At 29.5% G+C, this 19383-nt stretch overlaps 1 protein-coding gene across 2 annotated transcripts in view; it reads left to right on the plus strand.

The window, feature by feature from the left end:
* LOC145245745 (proline-serine-threonine phosphatase-interacting protein 1-like) overlaps nt 1-19383 on the plus strand; it is a 204257-nt gene that overhangs the window by 151866 nt on the left and 33008 nt on the right. For both annotated transcript variants that reach the window (XM_080107344.1, XM_080107343.1), the window contains exons 7-8: nt 3076-3121; nt 17703-17782. In XM_080107344.1, coding sequence (XP_079963470.1) covers nt 3076-3121; nt 17703-17782 — 126 coding nt within the window. The remainder of the gene's footprint in view (nt 1-3075; nt 3122-17702; nt 17783-19383) is intronic.

Below are 19383 nucleotides of genomic sequence, written 5' to 3' on the forward strand. Positions count from 1 at the left end.
CTGCTCTGACAGTAATTGGGACCAAATTTACAGTAGGGAGTTGAGCTGCGAGATATCTGTTCACATTACATTTGAACTTCTGCATGTCAGTACAGTAACAGGGATACGGGAATGAATTTCAAAGTCTAGCAATTTGAGGGAAGAAACTATTTGAATAGAAGACTTTGCAGCATCTAGAGATCTTTATTGTGAAAGGGTGGGATTTTGCTCCTTGTTAGGTTAGTCAAACGTATTTACATCGAGGGGGTACAAGTGCTTTGATCAGAACACATTCTATTAAAATACTTGTAAAACACACAGGGATGCAACATTTTGATGATGGGACAGAGGTGAAGTTTGCTTGCTAGTTATAGTTATTAAAATAAAGGGTACTTATGCACTTTTGTTACCGTGCGGAAATAATAACGTTATTATTTAGAAAGCCATTCATAAGATGAGGAGGGGTGTGTTTTGTAATTATTCTCCACTTTCACCTAGCAATTTCATATAAAAGATATCGTAAAGCTTGAATATAACTTGAAAATACTATTTAAAAAAATAGCACGATAACAAAAGTGCATAAGCACCAAATAAAGTTATTAAAACAGATTAGGTTAATGGTGTGAATAACATAAGATATATTAATGGTTAATTTTCTTGAAATACTTATTCATTCTTAATCCATTGCTTGTTTAGGTTCGAGTCTGGTACTCTTCAAATCCTCATTGATGCAATCGGTCTATCTTTTCTGCAGCCAGTCTCGAGGATAGGAGCCAGGAATGTTGATACTCTAATTTTTTCATTGGTCACACACTGATCTATGTGATTTATTTATTTTTGTTTTTAGAAAGAAATATGTAACTGTTATGACAGTATGTTTAGCATAATTTGCTTCAATTGCATACAGAGCATTTTCGTTTGCATTAAGTAAAGTTTACTCATGTAGAGTAAAATTTGTTTATACAAACAAAGTTTATTTCTCTGGTGCAGCACTCACTGTGGGAGGGTTGAGCTGGTTTTCTCGAAAAGAGAAAGTTCACAGGGAATATTAAATCACAAGTGATCCCTAGTTGTAAGTATATCCTTGTTTTTTTGTTTTTTTTTTGTTTAATTCAATTTTCACCTCAAACAAGGCGCAGTGCCACTTTGAAGTAAGGGGCTACTATTGGGGACATAAGTTGCAGAGGTATTATGAAGAGAGTTGAGTAGCAAGATGTCTGTTCACATTACACTTGAACTTCTGCATGTCAATACAGTTGGGAAAGCAGAATCCTGGAAGCAAGTTCCAAAGTTTAGCAGTTCTGGGGAAGCAACTATTGGAGTAGAAGGCTTTCTTACACCTAGGGATCTTTACTGTAAAGGGGTGGGATTTAGCTGCTTGTCGGGTTTGTCGCATGTGTTCATGTCGAGGGGGTACAAGTGCTTGTGGTTCATCAGAGCATTCACCATTAAAGTACTTGTGGAACGGGCAGAGGGATGCAACATTTCATCGATAGGAAATAACAACTTTGGTTTTTGCAGTTTATTTTTTCTTCCACATACACTGTCTGGTATTCTCAATGGTCATCCCGATAATGCTAACCAGGCTCATCATTGCTTAACTTCAGTGATCTAATGAGGACCAGTGTGTCAATGTGATTATGCCATATAAAATTTGTTTGCTGATAAGAGTAAAGCTTAATTGCGTACAGCTATCAACCAATTCTTTTTAGTTTAAGATAAAAATCAATAATAAAATTTTATAGGGGAGTTATCTATAATTTATATTGATGTTTTTTATCTTTTGGGAAATATTAGCAATTAGGCCCTATACTTTCAGAAATTAAGTTTGTTTAAAATATCTGTTTAGTATTTAGATGAAGAGGTATTGTATGCCAGATTAATTGAATGCAAATAGGCTATAAAATAACTTGTATGTAAGCAAGCTATAAGATATTTGCTTTAGACAAGTAAAATTTATGTATGATAATTTAACTGCATGCAAATATACTTTTTCTATTCAAACAAACTTATTAAAATTAAAAAACAGAAAAAGTTTTGGCTTGCAAAGTGTAGCTTAGTTTTATGTCTTTATTGTGCTCATAAATATTTTCCTTAAGGGAACATTGAGTATCACCAATATATATTTTGTTGCAGTTATTAAAGGTTATTGTGCAAATACCAATCGGTGTAGTAGAAATGGTGCTTGAGTTTAATTTTTTTTATGTTTGTTGAATATATTTTTAATTATGAGTGAAGGGGGTTGTATCTTTTCCAGCACAAAAATAAAATTTGCAAACCACTCTCAGATGCATTACCCAAACACTCAACAACAATGATTATACTGCATGATCGAAATATGATTTCAAAACAATACAGTCAATATCACTAAAAAAAATTAAAGTTTTAAATGTGGAATCAGTCTATTTTTGATGCTTTTAACTATGATATTATGAAGAATGTTTTTGTCAAATTGTTAAAAACAAATTTGACAAAGAAGAAAATATTTGTGTACATCTGCTAAAGTTTATTTTTTTACTTTAATTGTTATCACTTGTTTTATTTACAGTAAAAATAGCAATTTTTCCAGCAAAATATACATGTAATTAATCTTCAAGATATTATTTTTAAAATTAAATAATTTGCTTAAATAAATATAAGAATATTTTACTTTGAAACTAAATAAAATGTAAGTGAATGAATAGAATTGCATACTAAATTCATAAAATGATTTTCAAAATTAATCATTCGCCACTTCTATATTATACGAACAAAAAAGTATTCAATTTCAAGTGAAACAAATGGCACCTACACAATTCTCAGGTCTCAATTAGTAACATATTCAAAAATTACAAAAACGATAAGGTAGAAAAATAATTATTTCATAAAATAATATATTTTTTAATAAAAGCAAATTCAAAACAATGAAAGAATAACATTTTATTTAATTTTTTTATACAAAAAAATAATTAAGTCTAATGAGAATTTTTTTATCTGAAACTGTTTGCTGCAGACTCAAGTCGACTATTGTTATGTATCACGAATATATCATTGTGTATAGTTGTGTAATTTTTAATTCATATTTATTTTGTTATTCTATTTCATTTGTCTTTGTAGTTATTTAACAGATACCAGAAAGCAATCCAGACAACAGAGCAAGCAGGTAAGAACATAAGATTTGGATTACATGTATTGACCGGACTATTGTTTTCATCTTGAGTGCTATTCGTGTAATGTTTCGGTCAGTTTGGCCTCTTACCGTCTTCAGGCATTTTTTTGTTGTTTAGAAAAAAAATGAAAAAAGTTACTGGCTCCGTAGATATTTTCGTATTCTTTGAGTTAGTCTCGATTTTATGGCTATAGTTTTGTATGTGTCAACCAATTTTTTCACATATACGAAACCATAACCATAAAATAGAGACTAACTCAAAGAATATGAAAATATTTATGGAACCATTAACTTTTCTCTTTTCTTTTCCTAACAACAACCAACATGTTTCAGGACAGTCGAAATCCAAACCGACCGAAACGTTGCACAAATAACAATCAAGCTGAGAACAATAGTCTGATCAATACAAGTAATATAAGCAATCAACCCTCATCTAAAAAATTCAGAACTTTAACAAGATTTTTAATTTTACTTAATGGTGGGCATTGTTGTAGTTTCCAGCCTTCTTCAGTCTGAATAACCTAAATAATAATATATCAAACTATTTTGTCGTTTCATTGGTTCAAAATTAGTTCTTTATTTCATCAATCACTTTTATTGATTTGGCATAATGATTTCAGTGCTTGTTAATGGGCTGGGAGATCAAAGTTTAATCCTCAAGTTTAGTCATACCAACAACTCCAAATATGATGCCATCTTGCTAAATGCTCAGAATTATAAAGTGAGGATCAAGAGTAAGTGGAGCAAGAAAAAGTAGCACTCTTCCCTACATCTGTGTAGTTGCCATCAAAACAGGATATTCAAGACATCCTTGACTATGTTTTAAGTGATGAAGAAGCTATGAGTCATTTCAAAAGCAAGAACGTCTATTTTTTAACTCAAAAACTAAAATGTTGACGAGCTACGAAGATGATAGTGGTACCATTAAAACGAGCAACTTTTTTGTACTAAAATTTATTTTTCTACATAGTCACCACCATTCTCAATACACTTTTGCTGGCCTCTTTTGATGCCTCGGTTGTATAAGTCCAGAGTGCACTTTGTCACTCATATTTCTGTTGCCACCCTGAAATCAACGAATCCATCTCCTAACTGTGCTAACATTAACTGCATCAGCTATGCAAACGTTCAGTAGAGTCAATGAATATGAATCTGTTCAGTTTTTTTGCTGCATGGAGGAATTCAATGACACATCTCTGCTTCTGATGCATGTCCATGACAGGGGTTTCTTTGTTAGAGACTTACACCGTCAATATTTGCAACAGAGAGAAGAAATTTTCAAGTCATGAAGCAGCCATCAAAACAATGCAATTTGCAATCCCTCTGATAAATTTGGACAGAATAAAAAATAGGAGGCATTACTTTTGGAACATCTCTCATATTTAAAATTTAGCTATGACAGACCAAAGAAAATGCTATTTCAAACTTTAGCATGACAAACTAAAACAAATGCTATTTCAAACTTAAGCATGACAAACCAAGACAAATGCTATCTCAAACTTAACCATGATAGACCAAAGAAAATTCTATTTTAAAACTTAAGGATGACAGACCAAGAAAAATTCTATTTCAAACTTAAGCATGGCAAACCAAGAAAAATGTTATTTACAACTTAATGGATGACAAATCAAGAAAAATGCTATTTCAAACTTAAGCATGACAAATCAAGAAAAATGCTATTTTAAACTTAGCAATGATAGACCAAAGAACATGCTATTTCAAACATACGTATGTCAAGCCAATTGCTATTTCTAACTTACCCATGCTAGACAGACTGACATACCGACAGACAAAGCCTCCCATATAAATGCAAGGATGCATAAAAAAACAATCTCCATTCACCAAATATTCTTACTTTCCTTCTTCCTTGTCTTCCCCACTTATCCATTGTCTTTACTTCAACTCCAACAATATCAAATTATCATACCCTTCATCTTCATACTCTTAACAACCCACGAAAACTTGTATACATCAGCAAAAATTATTTTTGCTTTTTTTTTTATGTTCTTTTGATATGGGAAATGGAAAAATGATTTCATTTTTTTTTTTTTTTTTTTTTTTTTTTGGAAAATGAAGATATCAGCAAAAAATTATAATGAAATTTTTATATTAGGATTATGAGCACAATGAACTTTTTTTATCTCATTTATTGCCTTCACTGACCTTCCCCTTCCCTCCCTCTCCATCCATCTCTCTCTCTCTCTCTCTCTCTCTCTCTCTCTCTCTCTCTCTCTCTCTCTCTCCACATGTCAATATCTCTTATCATTTCTTTCCTCCTTTTCTAAATATCATCTTCTGTTTCTTCCTCTCTCTTTCTACCTATATGTGTCACAAACAATTTTCTATCCAATTTATTGCCTTAACTGACCCCCCTCTCTCTATATATATATATATATATATATATATATATGTGTGTGTATATACACACGTTTGTATCTCATTATTTCTTCCCTCATAAACGGATTAAAATTTTTCCACATGTCTGAATACCCTATATACTAAATTTCAAGACTAGATCAAAAATTCATTGCGTATTTAGGTTGATAGTTGTCCTCACACACACATACACATTCTCACTTTTATAAATATATATATATATATATATATATATATATATATATATATATATATGTGTGTGTGTGTATATATTTCTATCTCTATTATATATAAAAGTCACTTTGTGTGTGTGTGTGCATGAGTTCCTTTCTTATAGGTTCCGAAACGGCTGATCCTATCTTTTGCAAATTTCACACAAAGCTAATTTATATTTGTGGCAATGTTCTTAGATATGTTTTGTACAGAAAATTATCCGATAAGTATCGGAAATCGAAAAAATACGATCCTAAAATAGTCTTTCTTTCTTAGAGATAAAAAGAAAAAATTTTACAGGGAAATATTTTATGGAACACCAACCAAGGAAGGTAATAAAATTTCTGCAAGTAATTTCTTCTTTAAAAAACAAAACAGAACTAGTGTCATCTGGAGATATAGCTTAGTGGTAAAGCATTCGACTACAGATCAAATAATCCCGTTCAAGCCTGGTTGTATCTCACCATTTTATTTTAATTTTTTCTTATTAATGAGCTCAATTTACCATAAAAGAAGAATTACCATTTAAAATTGCTGCAAATCATTTCTTTGTTTGCATATTTTAAAAACTAAACATTAATCAGAAGTGACTTTTCCAGGGCATTCATTGTCAAGCCCAAATATCAGCTGACGTGATATTGTAAACAAACACAGACGGAATTTGATGAATGACATTATTATTATTTTATTTTTTTACGAATTAGTCCACCAGTCAAATTATTCCTCGTAATATATAATATTCAATAGAGGATCGATTCTATAATGATACATACACAATCTGCATAAATTAAAATATGTTTGAGTGTATTGTACGACTGGGCAATGCCGGGCGTCCAATTAGTATGTATATAAAAACTATGTGATATATATATATATATATATATATATATATATATATATATATATATATATAGATGAATACATACATATATGTATATAGATGTATGTAAAATATATTTGTAGTCATCGACATAGTCCTGTTGTATCACAACTCATCAGTGCCGCTAGACTAGCACCTCTCCCAAGCCAAGGATCGAACCTAGAACCGTCGTGTTGACAATCGGCAGTTCTACCCCTCGACCATGAGAGTGATGCCGCAACTAAACTGTCCGAATGTCTATTTAAATGAACATCCGTCCGGTACTTGTACAGTGCTCAAACGCATATATATATATATACACACACACACACATATATATATATATGTATGAGGGAGATTTAATCGTCAGCAATTTTACTTATGACAATGACATTTTATAGAACCTGAAGCTGCTGACATCTGCTTTTAAAAACACCTTCTGACCCCATAAAAGTACCATAATATTTTTTGTCCACTTTCAACTTCCTTTCACCAATTTACCCGCCCCTCCGCGACTCTGCTTAACTGACAGATGACACAGCAATACAAAACACTTTGCATTCCCCCTCCCCTCCTCCCAACACATGCAAGATATTTAAACTTAGATTATTCAGCTGAGACTCACCATGTTCTCACCTTGTTCCTCTGCTTGATATATGTATTCATTTGATCCTAGTTTTAGCTATAACATGACAGAAGAGACCTACCCTACCCTGAACATATCATAACATTCATATCTGTTCATGTGTTCTTTACAGCCTGCTGAAATTGCCCTTTGGAAACTTATACAAGCCAAAGTGTTTAAGTGGGTTCTTATTTAGAATTTTACTTAACTTAAAAAACAAAAATACAAAAATTTTCTATGATGTATGTACCCATCGTGGAATGGAAATGTCAAATTATATTAATTAATTTTTTTTTTTTTACTAGGAAAATATAAATTTTACGATTTTTACTAACTAAAAATCTTTAATAATTTTCAATACAAATAAAAGTCAAATTGAGTTGTTGCCCTTGAATTTTAACATATTCCAAAATCATATGGCGGCCCCTGACTCACTTTCTCATAAAATTTGATTTTTTTTTTTTAGTTAAAAAAATATACTCGATCAATTTATGTGATTTTAGAAACGTGGCATCTTTGTTCCATGACGGGTACGTACATCATAAAGATTTGTGTAGATTTTATGTATTTTTGTATTTTTTAAATTAGATTCATAAGAACCAAATATTAAAATCCACACTCATGTTTTTTTTTTTAAATAACTCATCATGACAAACCAAATATTTTACAATTTAGACACTATGTGCTTTATTATACATACCATAATGATTGACGTAAGATTTGATTTTAATCTTCTTCTATATATATAAAAGCGAAAATGTGTATATGTATGTTTGTATGTGTGTTTATATGTCTCGCAAAAACTTTCAACATGGTTCACGGATTTTCACGAGATTTTAAAGCTCGATCCTTCGCCCGACAAATATCGAAAAATTGGCCAAAAACATTAATTCCTTCACCCTAAAATCATCAGTTTTCTACTGGGAGGGGTCAACAAAAACTGTCCTCTCATGAAAAGTTCGCTTCTACGCATGCGCAAATGACATCGGAACATGATTTAGTTTAAATATTTTAAAAAATGGCCTAATTTTGTCAACATCGTCTTAGCTCAGTTCATTAGAGCACAGCCTCATTATCTAAAGGTTTTGGGTTCGAATCATGGTGTGAGATGTCTTCTATTTTTTTTTTTTTTTTTTTTCGATTTTTAAAGGTTTAATATTGAAACAGGGTTATTTAAGCCATTTTTCACGTTCTATGTTTTTTTTTTGGTTTTTATTTTTCGTTTTTTTTTTTAAGAAGTTTTAATGTTTGTTTTTCTGTTTTTTTTCCATCACATTCGCGTTTTCTTTTTTTTGTTTTTTCGATTTTTGCATTTAACATCGTTTGTTTGCCTTACGTTAGTTTTTTTTGTGTTTTTTAAAATTTTTTAAAGTTTTAACATTTATTTTATATAAAATATTTAATAATTTACTATTTAATATTTAAAGATATTTACTTTGCTTATTCTTATCTTTTGATTAACACCCAATGCACACACACCTCTAAACCCCTCGCTAGTCTATATATATAAAAGCGAAAATGTGTGTACGTATGTTCGCTTTTTGTGTATGTCCAAGAAAGGCTTTTTTCCGAGAAGCGGTCAGTCGGCTTACAACTTCTTAAAATTTTTTATATTACATATAAATCATAATATCTCCGAGTTAACAATGGAGGTCGCCTGTCTATTTAATTTGCTCGACTTCGGGAAGATAAATATTCAACATTTTTTGCTCGCCGCATATGGATTAGGCTTTTTCGTATAATAAAAGTGACACTAATTCTGGTGGTCGCGATCGCCGGAAATGTCCGAAAGCAATCAGCTTTGATCAATGTGGAAATATTTTCCTTATATCAGACAATTGCTATTCAATTTGGACAAGGGGAGCTGGTTCCTCCCCCCCATCTTGGGAAAATAAAAATAAAAAAAGCCTTCCCGCATTAAATAAAATACTACCCCGGAGTCAAAGTTGACCTCAATAGTCATTAAAACGTGCTCCTGTCAATTCTAAGTAATTAAATAAATTCAAACGTGTATCTGTTAGTATTTCATGGTGGCCCAATGGTTAACGTCGCACGTTTTTTTTTTTTTCACATTTTAATTTCCAACTTTGCCTCAAGGGTTCAGGTTCGATCCTCATACTTACTTACTAAAACATTTTTTTTTTATTTTAACCCCCCCCCCCTTCCCCGGAGTTTTTATTTACCCAAAACCACACACACCTCCAAACACCCAGACAACGCCGGGTAACCCCCCCGCTAGTCATATTATAATGGAGAATTGGTGTCTGTCCAGGGTTAGGGTGACATTGGTTAAGTAAATAACAACACTAACAATCTGGATGTGCCAAGTTCAAATCCAGTCGATTCATTACTGCTATTATCACTTATAGATGTTGGCAACCTTCACACAGTCTCTTTTGCAATTAAAATGTAATAAACAATTTTATATTAAAATAAAAGATCAGGTGAAACGTTTTAGCAATCAAAATGATTAAACAGATCAATAGCCTATTCCGTAGGTCACAATGGTATCCATTAAGCCAATTAAACCCCCACACCACCACCCCCAAAAAACAAACAAATCTTCCCAAACGAATAGGATTGTTATTTCAAACAACTTTTGGAATGATCATTAATGACTCCTCACACATTTTTGAAGAGTTGCTTAAATCAGAGGTCTCCAGACTACAGTCTGCAGGCCAAATCCGGCCCACCAAAATCTTTAATCTTTAAAAATGGAAATGTATGGTGGTTTTTCTTTTTGTTCAGAAAAAGATTAAAAGAATAAGCAAAATGAGTATAAAACACGTTTGGTTTGCATATCTCTAAAAAGTCAGCAATATGACCCACCATTCATAAATGTTGAAGACTCCTAGTTTAAATCATCAGCTGAGTTTTGCTATATTGACCTAAGATTTAAAAAATTTTCAGAAAATAATTACCTCCCTTCTTATGATTGGAACTCCTGTTTACTTTTTTAGCATAACTTTTATTTAATTTTCGCTAATTGTTTTCAAAAGTCTCCTTCGCTAATTGTTTTCAATAAGTCTCCTGTGTGTCATGAGTAAGTTGCGGGAATCCATATTAAATACAGAAATAGTCAACCACCTCAGCAAAAATAACTTTAATGACACTCAATATGGTTTCCGTTCTGCAAGATCTACCGCAGATGTGCTAACGGTTATATCTCATAGGATTAGTGAATCTCTTGACAAGGGCTTCCTTTCTAGGGCAATTGCTCTTGACATATCAAAGGCCTTCGACAAGGTATGGCATTAAGGCCTACTTCACAAGATTTCCAGCTACGGTATCACTGGTAATGTTTTCTGAATCATTAAATCATTTCTCTCCGATAGGCTCATAAGAGTAGTGGCTGATGGTCAGAAATCAGAGGCCCACAGTATTAATGCTGGAGTCCCTCAGGGATCCATCCTGGGCCCAACTCTTTTCCTAATCTACATCAATGATCTCCCTAAACACATACTTAAATCATTCGTTAACATCTATGCTGATGACACGACCATCTACGGCAATACATCAAAGGCTGTAAATGACAAAGTTCTCTCTGATTCTCTCTCCTGATCTCGAGCACGTGGTTCAGTGGGGGAAGAAGTGGCTGGTTACCTTTAATGCATCCAAAACCAAACTCCTATCTTTACATCATCAACGCTCTTACCCCCATCTGGCATCAATTGAAATGGATGGCTCTCGTTTAGGAGAAGCCCCATGTTTTGACAAGCTTCTGGGCTTGACCTTTACTCCTGATCTGAAATGGAACACGTACATTAAGTCTGTTGCCAAGGTCGCTGGAAAGATGGTGGGATCCTTCTACCGCTCAAGAAGATATCTCACTACTGATGCAATTCTCTATCTATATAAAAGCCAGGTACGCCCAAGGATGGAATACTGCTGCCATATCTGGGCAGGAGCTGCTAAAAACAGCCTATCATGCCTTGACAGGGTCCAAAATAGACTTCGTGGCTTGGTGGGGGATGCCCTTTTCTCTTCCCTGCACCCTCTCTCCCATAGAAGAGACGTGAGCCTGTCTTTGTTTTATCGTTATTTTCATGGCAGGTGCTCGTCTGAGCTCCAATCTCTGGTCCCCCCTCGCAAATCTTTTACGAAAAACACCCGTCTAGCTGAAACCAATGTCAAAAATTTTCCCCACTCTTTATCTGTGCCTAAATCAAAACGTAGATTCCATGAACAAAGTTTCTTTCTTAGAACTGCACGCTTGTGGAACTCTGTTCCGTCTGCTTGCTTCCCACCTGACTACAACCTGGATGTCTTAGTGTCCAACGTAAACAAATTCCTGATGAACCGCCCCCTTAAGTAGACATTTTTATTAAACGCCCACACTAACGTACTGTACTTGCAATAACCCTTATCCCTGAGTGGCTTCCGGCCTTGATAAGTGGTGATCACCTTGTAAAAAAAAAAAAAAAAACTGTTTTCGTTAATAATTAATTTTTTACCTTTTTTTTTTGTAATTTTTTCATATTTTCATTACTGCGACATGACAATTAAGTAGATAGATTAATTCAGTATTTTGATTTTCGACTTTCGCTCTAATAACGAAGAGGCACCATAAATTATATCAGAAAATTATAAAAATATTTGGAAATGTTTCTTTGGCAGAGTCAATAAACTTAACACAGATATTTTAAGTAGACATTATTTAAATACATATTTCCTTTTTGTCTGACTCTGCGTGACTTTCTGGTTAATAGGATTCTCTCTCTCTCTCTCTCTCTCTCTCTCTCTCTCTCTCTCTCTCTCTCTCTCTCTCTCTCCTTCTTCTTCTTCTTCTCCCTGGGGTCTCCCTCTGCAAATAGAAAATATTTGGAATCCGAGGAAGAATCCCAGGAGCTACTTTGGTTCATCCAAGCTGCAAAGTAAATTCAAACAACCCTATAATATCTCATCTTTAGTTGTTTATATTACCATGTATATTTTATATCTTGTTATAATGAAGATTTAGTGTCTGTAATTGAAATGATGTTGTCATTTTCAAAGATATTGCATCATATCTTGAAATACATTTTGAAATCTGATAAATTGGGAATTATTGATTAATTTTAATGCTAATTCTTTTCTTGGCATTTTTTTTTTCGCACAAATTAAATTAGCAATGATTTTTTAATTTTGTTTTATTGTAACATTTGTATATATAAAGCAAGATTGAACGAATTTACAGAAATTCTAGCATTTTTTATTTGGAAGCTGATTCATATTTATTTATTTATATTTATTAATTTATAATTATTATTTAAACAATGTATTATTTATTAATTTATATTTATTATTTATACAATTTATTATTATTAATTCATATTTATCAATTTATATTATTACTAATACAATTTATTATTTATTAATTCATATTTATTAATTTATATTATTATTTATATTTATTATTTATTAATTCATATTTATTAATTTATATTTATTTATATTTATTATTTATACAATTTATTATAAATTTATATTTATTATTTATATATATTATTTATACAATTTATTATTATTAATTCATATTTAGGAATTTTTATTTAATTTATATTTATTAATTTATATTTATTAATTTATATTTATTAATTTATATTTATTATTTATACAATTTATTATTATTAATTCATATTTAGGAATTTTTATTTAATTTATATTTATTAATTTATATTTATTATTTATACAATTTATTATTATTCCTATTTATTTATTCATATTTATTCATTCATATGTATTAATTTATATTTATTAATTCATATTTATTAATTCATATTTATCATTTATTATTATTATTATTTAATATTAATTTATATTTATTAATTTATATTTATTAATTTATATTTATTAATTTATATTTATTAATTTATATTTATTAATTTATATTTATTAATTTATATTTATTAATTTATATTTATTAATTTATATTTATTAATTTATATTTATTAATTTATATTTATTAATTTATATTTATTAATTTATATTTATTAATTCATATTTATTAATTTATATTTATTAATTCATATTTATTAATTTATATTTATTAATTCATATTTATTAATTTATATTTATTAATTTATATTTATTAATTTATATTTATTAATTTATATTTATTAATTTATATTTATTAATTTATATTTATTAATTCATATTTATTAATTTATATTTATTAATTCATATTTATTAATTTATATTTATTAATTCATATTTATTAATTTATATTTATTAATTCATATTTATTAATTCATATTTATTAATTTATATTTATTAATTTATATTTATTAATTTATATTTATTAATTTATATTTATTAATTTATATTTATTAATTCATATTTATTAATTCATATTTATTAATTCATATTTATTAATTTATATTTATTAATTTATATTTATTAATTTATATTTATTAATTTATATTTATTAATTTATATTTATTAATTCATATTTATTAATTTATATTTATTAATTTATATTTATTAATTCATATTTATTAATTTATATTTATTAATTCATATTTATTAATTTATATTTATTAATTCATATTTATTAATTTATATTTATTAATTCATATTTATTAATTCATATTTATTAATTTATATTTATTAATTTATATTTATTAATTTATATTTATTAATTCATATTTATTAATTCATATTTATTAATTCATATTTATTAATTCATATTTATTAATTTATATTTATTAATTCATATTTATTAATTTATATTTATTAATTTATATTTATTAATTCATATTTATTATTTATTATTATTTGATATTTATTAATTTATATTTATTATTTAATATGTATTAATTTATATTTATTAATTTATATTTATTAATTTATATTTATTAATTCATATTTATTTAAACAATGTATTATTTATTAATTCATATTTATTAATTTATATATATTATTGATACTATTTATTACTTATTAATTTTTATTTTTTATTTATGCAATTTCTTATTTATTAATTCATATTTATTAATTCATTTTTATTATTTATACCATTTATTATTATTAATTCATATCTATTAATTTCTATTTATTATTAATACAATTTATTAATTTATAATTATAAAACTTATTATATCCGTCTATCTCTATTTCTTCAAACTGTAGCTCCTTTGAGATGGAAGGTTGCAAAGCAGTGCAAGGTGGCTCAAATGATTGCATTTTTGTGGATCATTATTTTATGGGTTTTTAAAATAGTTATTATGTGGTCAAAATTGAAAGAAATGAAAACTTGGCAAGCATAAGTCGACTTAAACTGATCTTCTATGTTTTTGCAAATATATATACATATTTGTACGTTTATCTTAGTTTATTTTTAACTATTACTTATCCAACTGATAATGCCTAATTCATTAACATCTCAGGTTGGAGTGCTATAAATTTTGGTTTTGATTTCAGTTTTTATTCTATCTGATAGCACCCAAGTCATGTTTTTTTTTTTTTACTTTTGAAATCATGAGTATGTATTGGGTACAATATAATATGTAATAATCGATACAAAATTGACTCTATAATAATGAATACAAAATCTGTATAAATGAAAATATTATATTTAAGCATATTTTATGACTGGGCAATACCAGATGCCCCCCACTGGTTAATTCATATTTATTATTTATACAATTTATTATTGTCAATCCATATTTATAAATTCTCAATTTATTTTTATGACAACATGTTATGATATACAGTTGCTCTATCTTAAATAAATGCTATATGATAAAAAGAAAATTTTAAATTCTAGTTTAAACTAAAAGAAATTATTATACTGAATGCATGAACTGAAAAATCAGAAAAACGAAAGATATAAATTAAATTATTTCTACACTAATATGAAAAATAGTGTTCACTTGTAGTATTCATTTCTTTGTAGAAGAGTTATGAGAATTCCAGTGATTTGTCATTTGTACTTTTGGAATTGAGGCTGCTTGTAGCATATAATAGAACAATGTTGGAACTAGATTGTATAAATCAAATTATTCTTACTAATCTTACAATATGCAAATAATTTCCAAAAATTAATGATGTAATATTTAATTTAAACATATAATAATTTAACTGAATGTTTTTATTAATGATATAAGCTGATTTTTCTTTTATAGTAATTATTTAAAAAAATGTCTCCATACTATCAATCTTCCTGGCAGAATAAGTATTTTTTTAAAGAAATTAAAGTGAAGTACATTTTTTTACTGCAAAACATCATGGTACTAAAATAATAAATAAAAATTGGCTAGCCCAAATCAAATATTAATTTGTTAGATGCAATGCTATTTAGGTCTAAAGTAAAGAATTAGATTGACTTTTCTTTAACTATTAGGTAGGTGTTATTGTGTGATGTTGATCTACCCCATTTTGGGAATAGATGGCCTCTTCCATATATAGAGTTTTGATAAAGTGTTGTAGCAGTCATTCGAGGCAGGCATATTCACAGCATCAGATGCAAACTTTCTGTAACACGGTAATTCTAAAAGCTATCGGACTCATGAAAAATTTTTCCAAAACTACCTGGCAAATATACTTGGTGGACCAAGTGCAAGGAAGATACAAACAAGTGCACTTAAAGGGAGACAGTTATAATCTTAAATTGAACTCTTAGAGTTTCAGCAACAGCTGGGGAATGTCGGTGTCCAGTAGGATGCACCTTCCCCTACAAAAAAAAAAAGATAGAAAACTTGAACAAAATAAATAAATAAATTCACTGTTGTAAATATACCAAACTTGAACAAAATAAATACACTGTTGTAAACATACCACCATGTAATCTTAACTATTATCAGCTCTTCACAATTACATCAGTAAGATTTCACCTGTATCTAACGATGAACATTTACAGTATTTACATGATGGCCTTATGATATTCTATAACACATCAAACAGAAGTTTAGATGAAAGAAATCTAATATATGAAAGACTATATGTCTGTCTGTCTGTCTGTCTTCATATTTTCAAACTATATCTTTTCCGAAATTAAAAGTCGCAGAGCAGTGCTAGGGGCCTCAAATGATTGCCATTTTTATGGGCCTTTTTTTTTATGGGTCATTTTTTTATGGGTCTTTAGTCAGTTAAAATTGTTTTTAAGAGGTCAAAATTGGGTCAAAATGAAAAAAATCGTTATACAATTTGCACATTTATCTTAGTTTATTTTTAATCAGTTCATATGCGTGTCATGTTGGTACAGTGGTAACGTCACCAGCTTTGAATGCTACAGTTTTGCTTTTGGTTTTGATTCTAGCTGATGGCATTCAAATAGTAATTTTTTTTACTTTTGAACTCACGACTCTATAATAATATATACAAAATCTGGACACATTAAAATATCATATTTCAGAATATTTTATGACCGGGCAAAGCTTCCCCCCTCCCCTCAGCCCTGCTAATGAAATGTAAATTTTTGTAAAAATTAGATTTTGACATAGAAATTAGTAATGGGATAATTCTAATATTTTCCCGATTCCGATACAATTACCGATTCCAATTCTTATAAATCTCTAGATATTTAACTATAAAGTTGATTTTTTTTCCCAGTCACTGTAGAAACGCATTTTAAATGCACTTATATTTTCTCAAACGTAAAAATTCACTTGTGGGAAGGGGTGATCTATGGATTTTAGTTTTACTATTAGTTTAAAGTTTATTATTTTATCATTACTGCTAACAGTGAAAGAATTTGTATTAAACAAAATCCATAAAAAAACACAGTTAAAGGAATCGTTTTTGCCATCAGAAAATAGGCACAATTTTTTTCCGCTGCCGATTCCAATTCCTCAAAGTTCCAATTTCCGATTCCAATTCTGATTAATCGTCCCAACACTAATAGAAATAAAAATAAATCTAAAAGAAATCATCTTTAGACATAACTTTTAACTTAAACAATCAAATATGTAATCCACATATCTATAAAAGTGAGAATTTGTCTGTGAGGAGACTTCTCAACCTATATACTCAACAAATTTTGGATCTACAGACTTGAAATTTGGTATATTGGATGTGGACAAACTTTTCAATCTGTTTTAATCTGGAAAAAACGGCTGCTGAGGGGTCAAAATTGAAAAATTGGTACGTGGGAGTCATCAAATTTTGCTAACTGTTTCACGAATGTGCACATTGGTTCACATTACAGATTACTTATGTTTGAAAAACATTTTTAAAGATTGTGTCATGCTGGTCTAATTGCTATCGTATTGTCGCGCTGTCTTTAGATTTTGGTTTTGATCTCAGCTCGAGTATTTTTTTTTTTTTTTTACTCACAAGAACTGAATGTTTTTTTTTAAAAAAAAAAAACATAATACTTGCATGCACATGTCTCAGTTTCTGTATAAATTAAAATATAATATTTATGCATATTTTATGACCAGGCAATGGCAGGTGACCTGCTAGTTAAATATAAACCAAACAATATCACATTATATATTAATAAACAATTAACTCAAACAATTCAAACAAATTCCGAGTTCAATACGTCATTGATTAATTGGGTTTTGTCTTTAATTTTCCAGACTGTTCGTACAAGACAAGTATCGATCAACTTGAAGAACAACGCAAGCAATGGGAAAAAGAAATGACTAACGTTTGTGTGGTAAGAATCAAAGAATAAATTGTCTTTTTGTTGCTTCTAAAAAAATAATCAACTCCTTAAAAAAGATAACTCTGAGGTACCCCACAAGAAAACAGGAATTTACAAAAAATAATGAATCAGGAGATGTCTAGAAATACGATGTGCATCCAAACATTCAACAACATTAACCAAATAACGAGAGAAAATCACGGGGCAAGGTAACAAGATTTTGGAAAGGCTAATGCACTGAAGGACATTGCTCTTAAATGGAATCGATTTTACCGTTTGGGAAGTTACTGTGACATAACCTTCAATTACACAGGAGAAAACACAAATACATAAAATGCTTAAAACTGTTAAGCTTAGAACAATATCTTGCTTGTGTTCTTTTATTTAAGTTTTAACTAGTGAGGAACCTAACGTTGCCCGGGATTGAATTGGGATCAACAAATGCTCCATACTTCCAATACTTTTATTGTCATCAAAATCAGCGAAATAGCTCATTTTTCAATCAAATCGATTGATTGCCTGCTCTAGTCAGGGACCCACTGTGGTACACTTGGAGGAAGCTTCACTTGCCTCCCCACAGTGACTTAGTGCACACTATGTTGTAGTTTACATTGGATTATAGAGAACCCACTGTTGATTTTATAAAATTATTTTTATATAATGGCTTTAATTAAAGTTTAAAATGTAAAAATCAAATATCATGTTGCAGTTGTGCTCTAAACAGAAACATTCATTTTGAATGTGCCCCTGTCATATCAAGGAATCTACTGGTGAGTTTTTATGACAGGCACTTTTGCTTTGTGATGTTAGACTCTATAAAAGTATTAACGTTATTCAAAATCGGACTGTTCCTTGTTTAATGAGATTTTTTTTGATTATTGATTTTTGGATAATTATCTGGAGAGGGGGGGATCTGATACAAAACTTATCTGAGAACACTCCCAGGCACATAAAGTTCCAAAAACTCAACTCAGCCGTTTTGAATTCCATAGAGAACTCTCTCTCTTTCTCACACACACACACTATGCACACACGCACTGCTCACACACTACACACACACACACACACACACACACACACACACACACACACACACACACACACACACAAAGTGCCTTTTATATATAAGTAGAGATAATGCTTTTGTCATGAACAACTGTTTTCTATTTCAAACAATGAAATATACAAGTATAAATCAATTAAGTTACATTATACATGCTAAAATTTCTGGGTTTTCTATTAATAGGTATTGTGTATATTTTTATATATTTGAATAGAGAAACTTGGTCGCATATTTGAAAACATTATTTTGTAAGCTTCATTTAAAAATTTAGAAATCCAAATAACCTTACACACAATTGAAACAATGAAATGATTGACATCATTTTTTTTTTCTGAAACTTTCTTTGTTAAAACAATTAATCAAAGAAAACTTTGTTTTTTTTTTTTTTGTATTTTTTTCTCTTTACAATAACTTATCAACGACATCAGATATATACCTTTTCTCTCTTGATGAGGAGTCGACCCTTCAGGGTTAATACCACCAACAAAATGAAGAGACTGGTGCTTCGGTGTCGGACAGGAAATGGTCTGGTGACTGTTATTCTGGCTTT

This window comes from Euprymna scolopes, chromosome 23 (assembly GCF_053919585.1).
Source record: "Euprymna scolopes isolate OS-2025 chromosome 23, ASM5391958v1, whole genome shotgun sequence".
NCBI classification, from domain to species: domain Eukaryota; kingdom Metazoa; phylum Mollusca; class Cephalopoda; order Sepiida; family Sepiolidae; genus Euprymna; species Euprymna scolopes.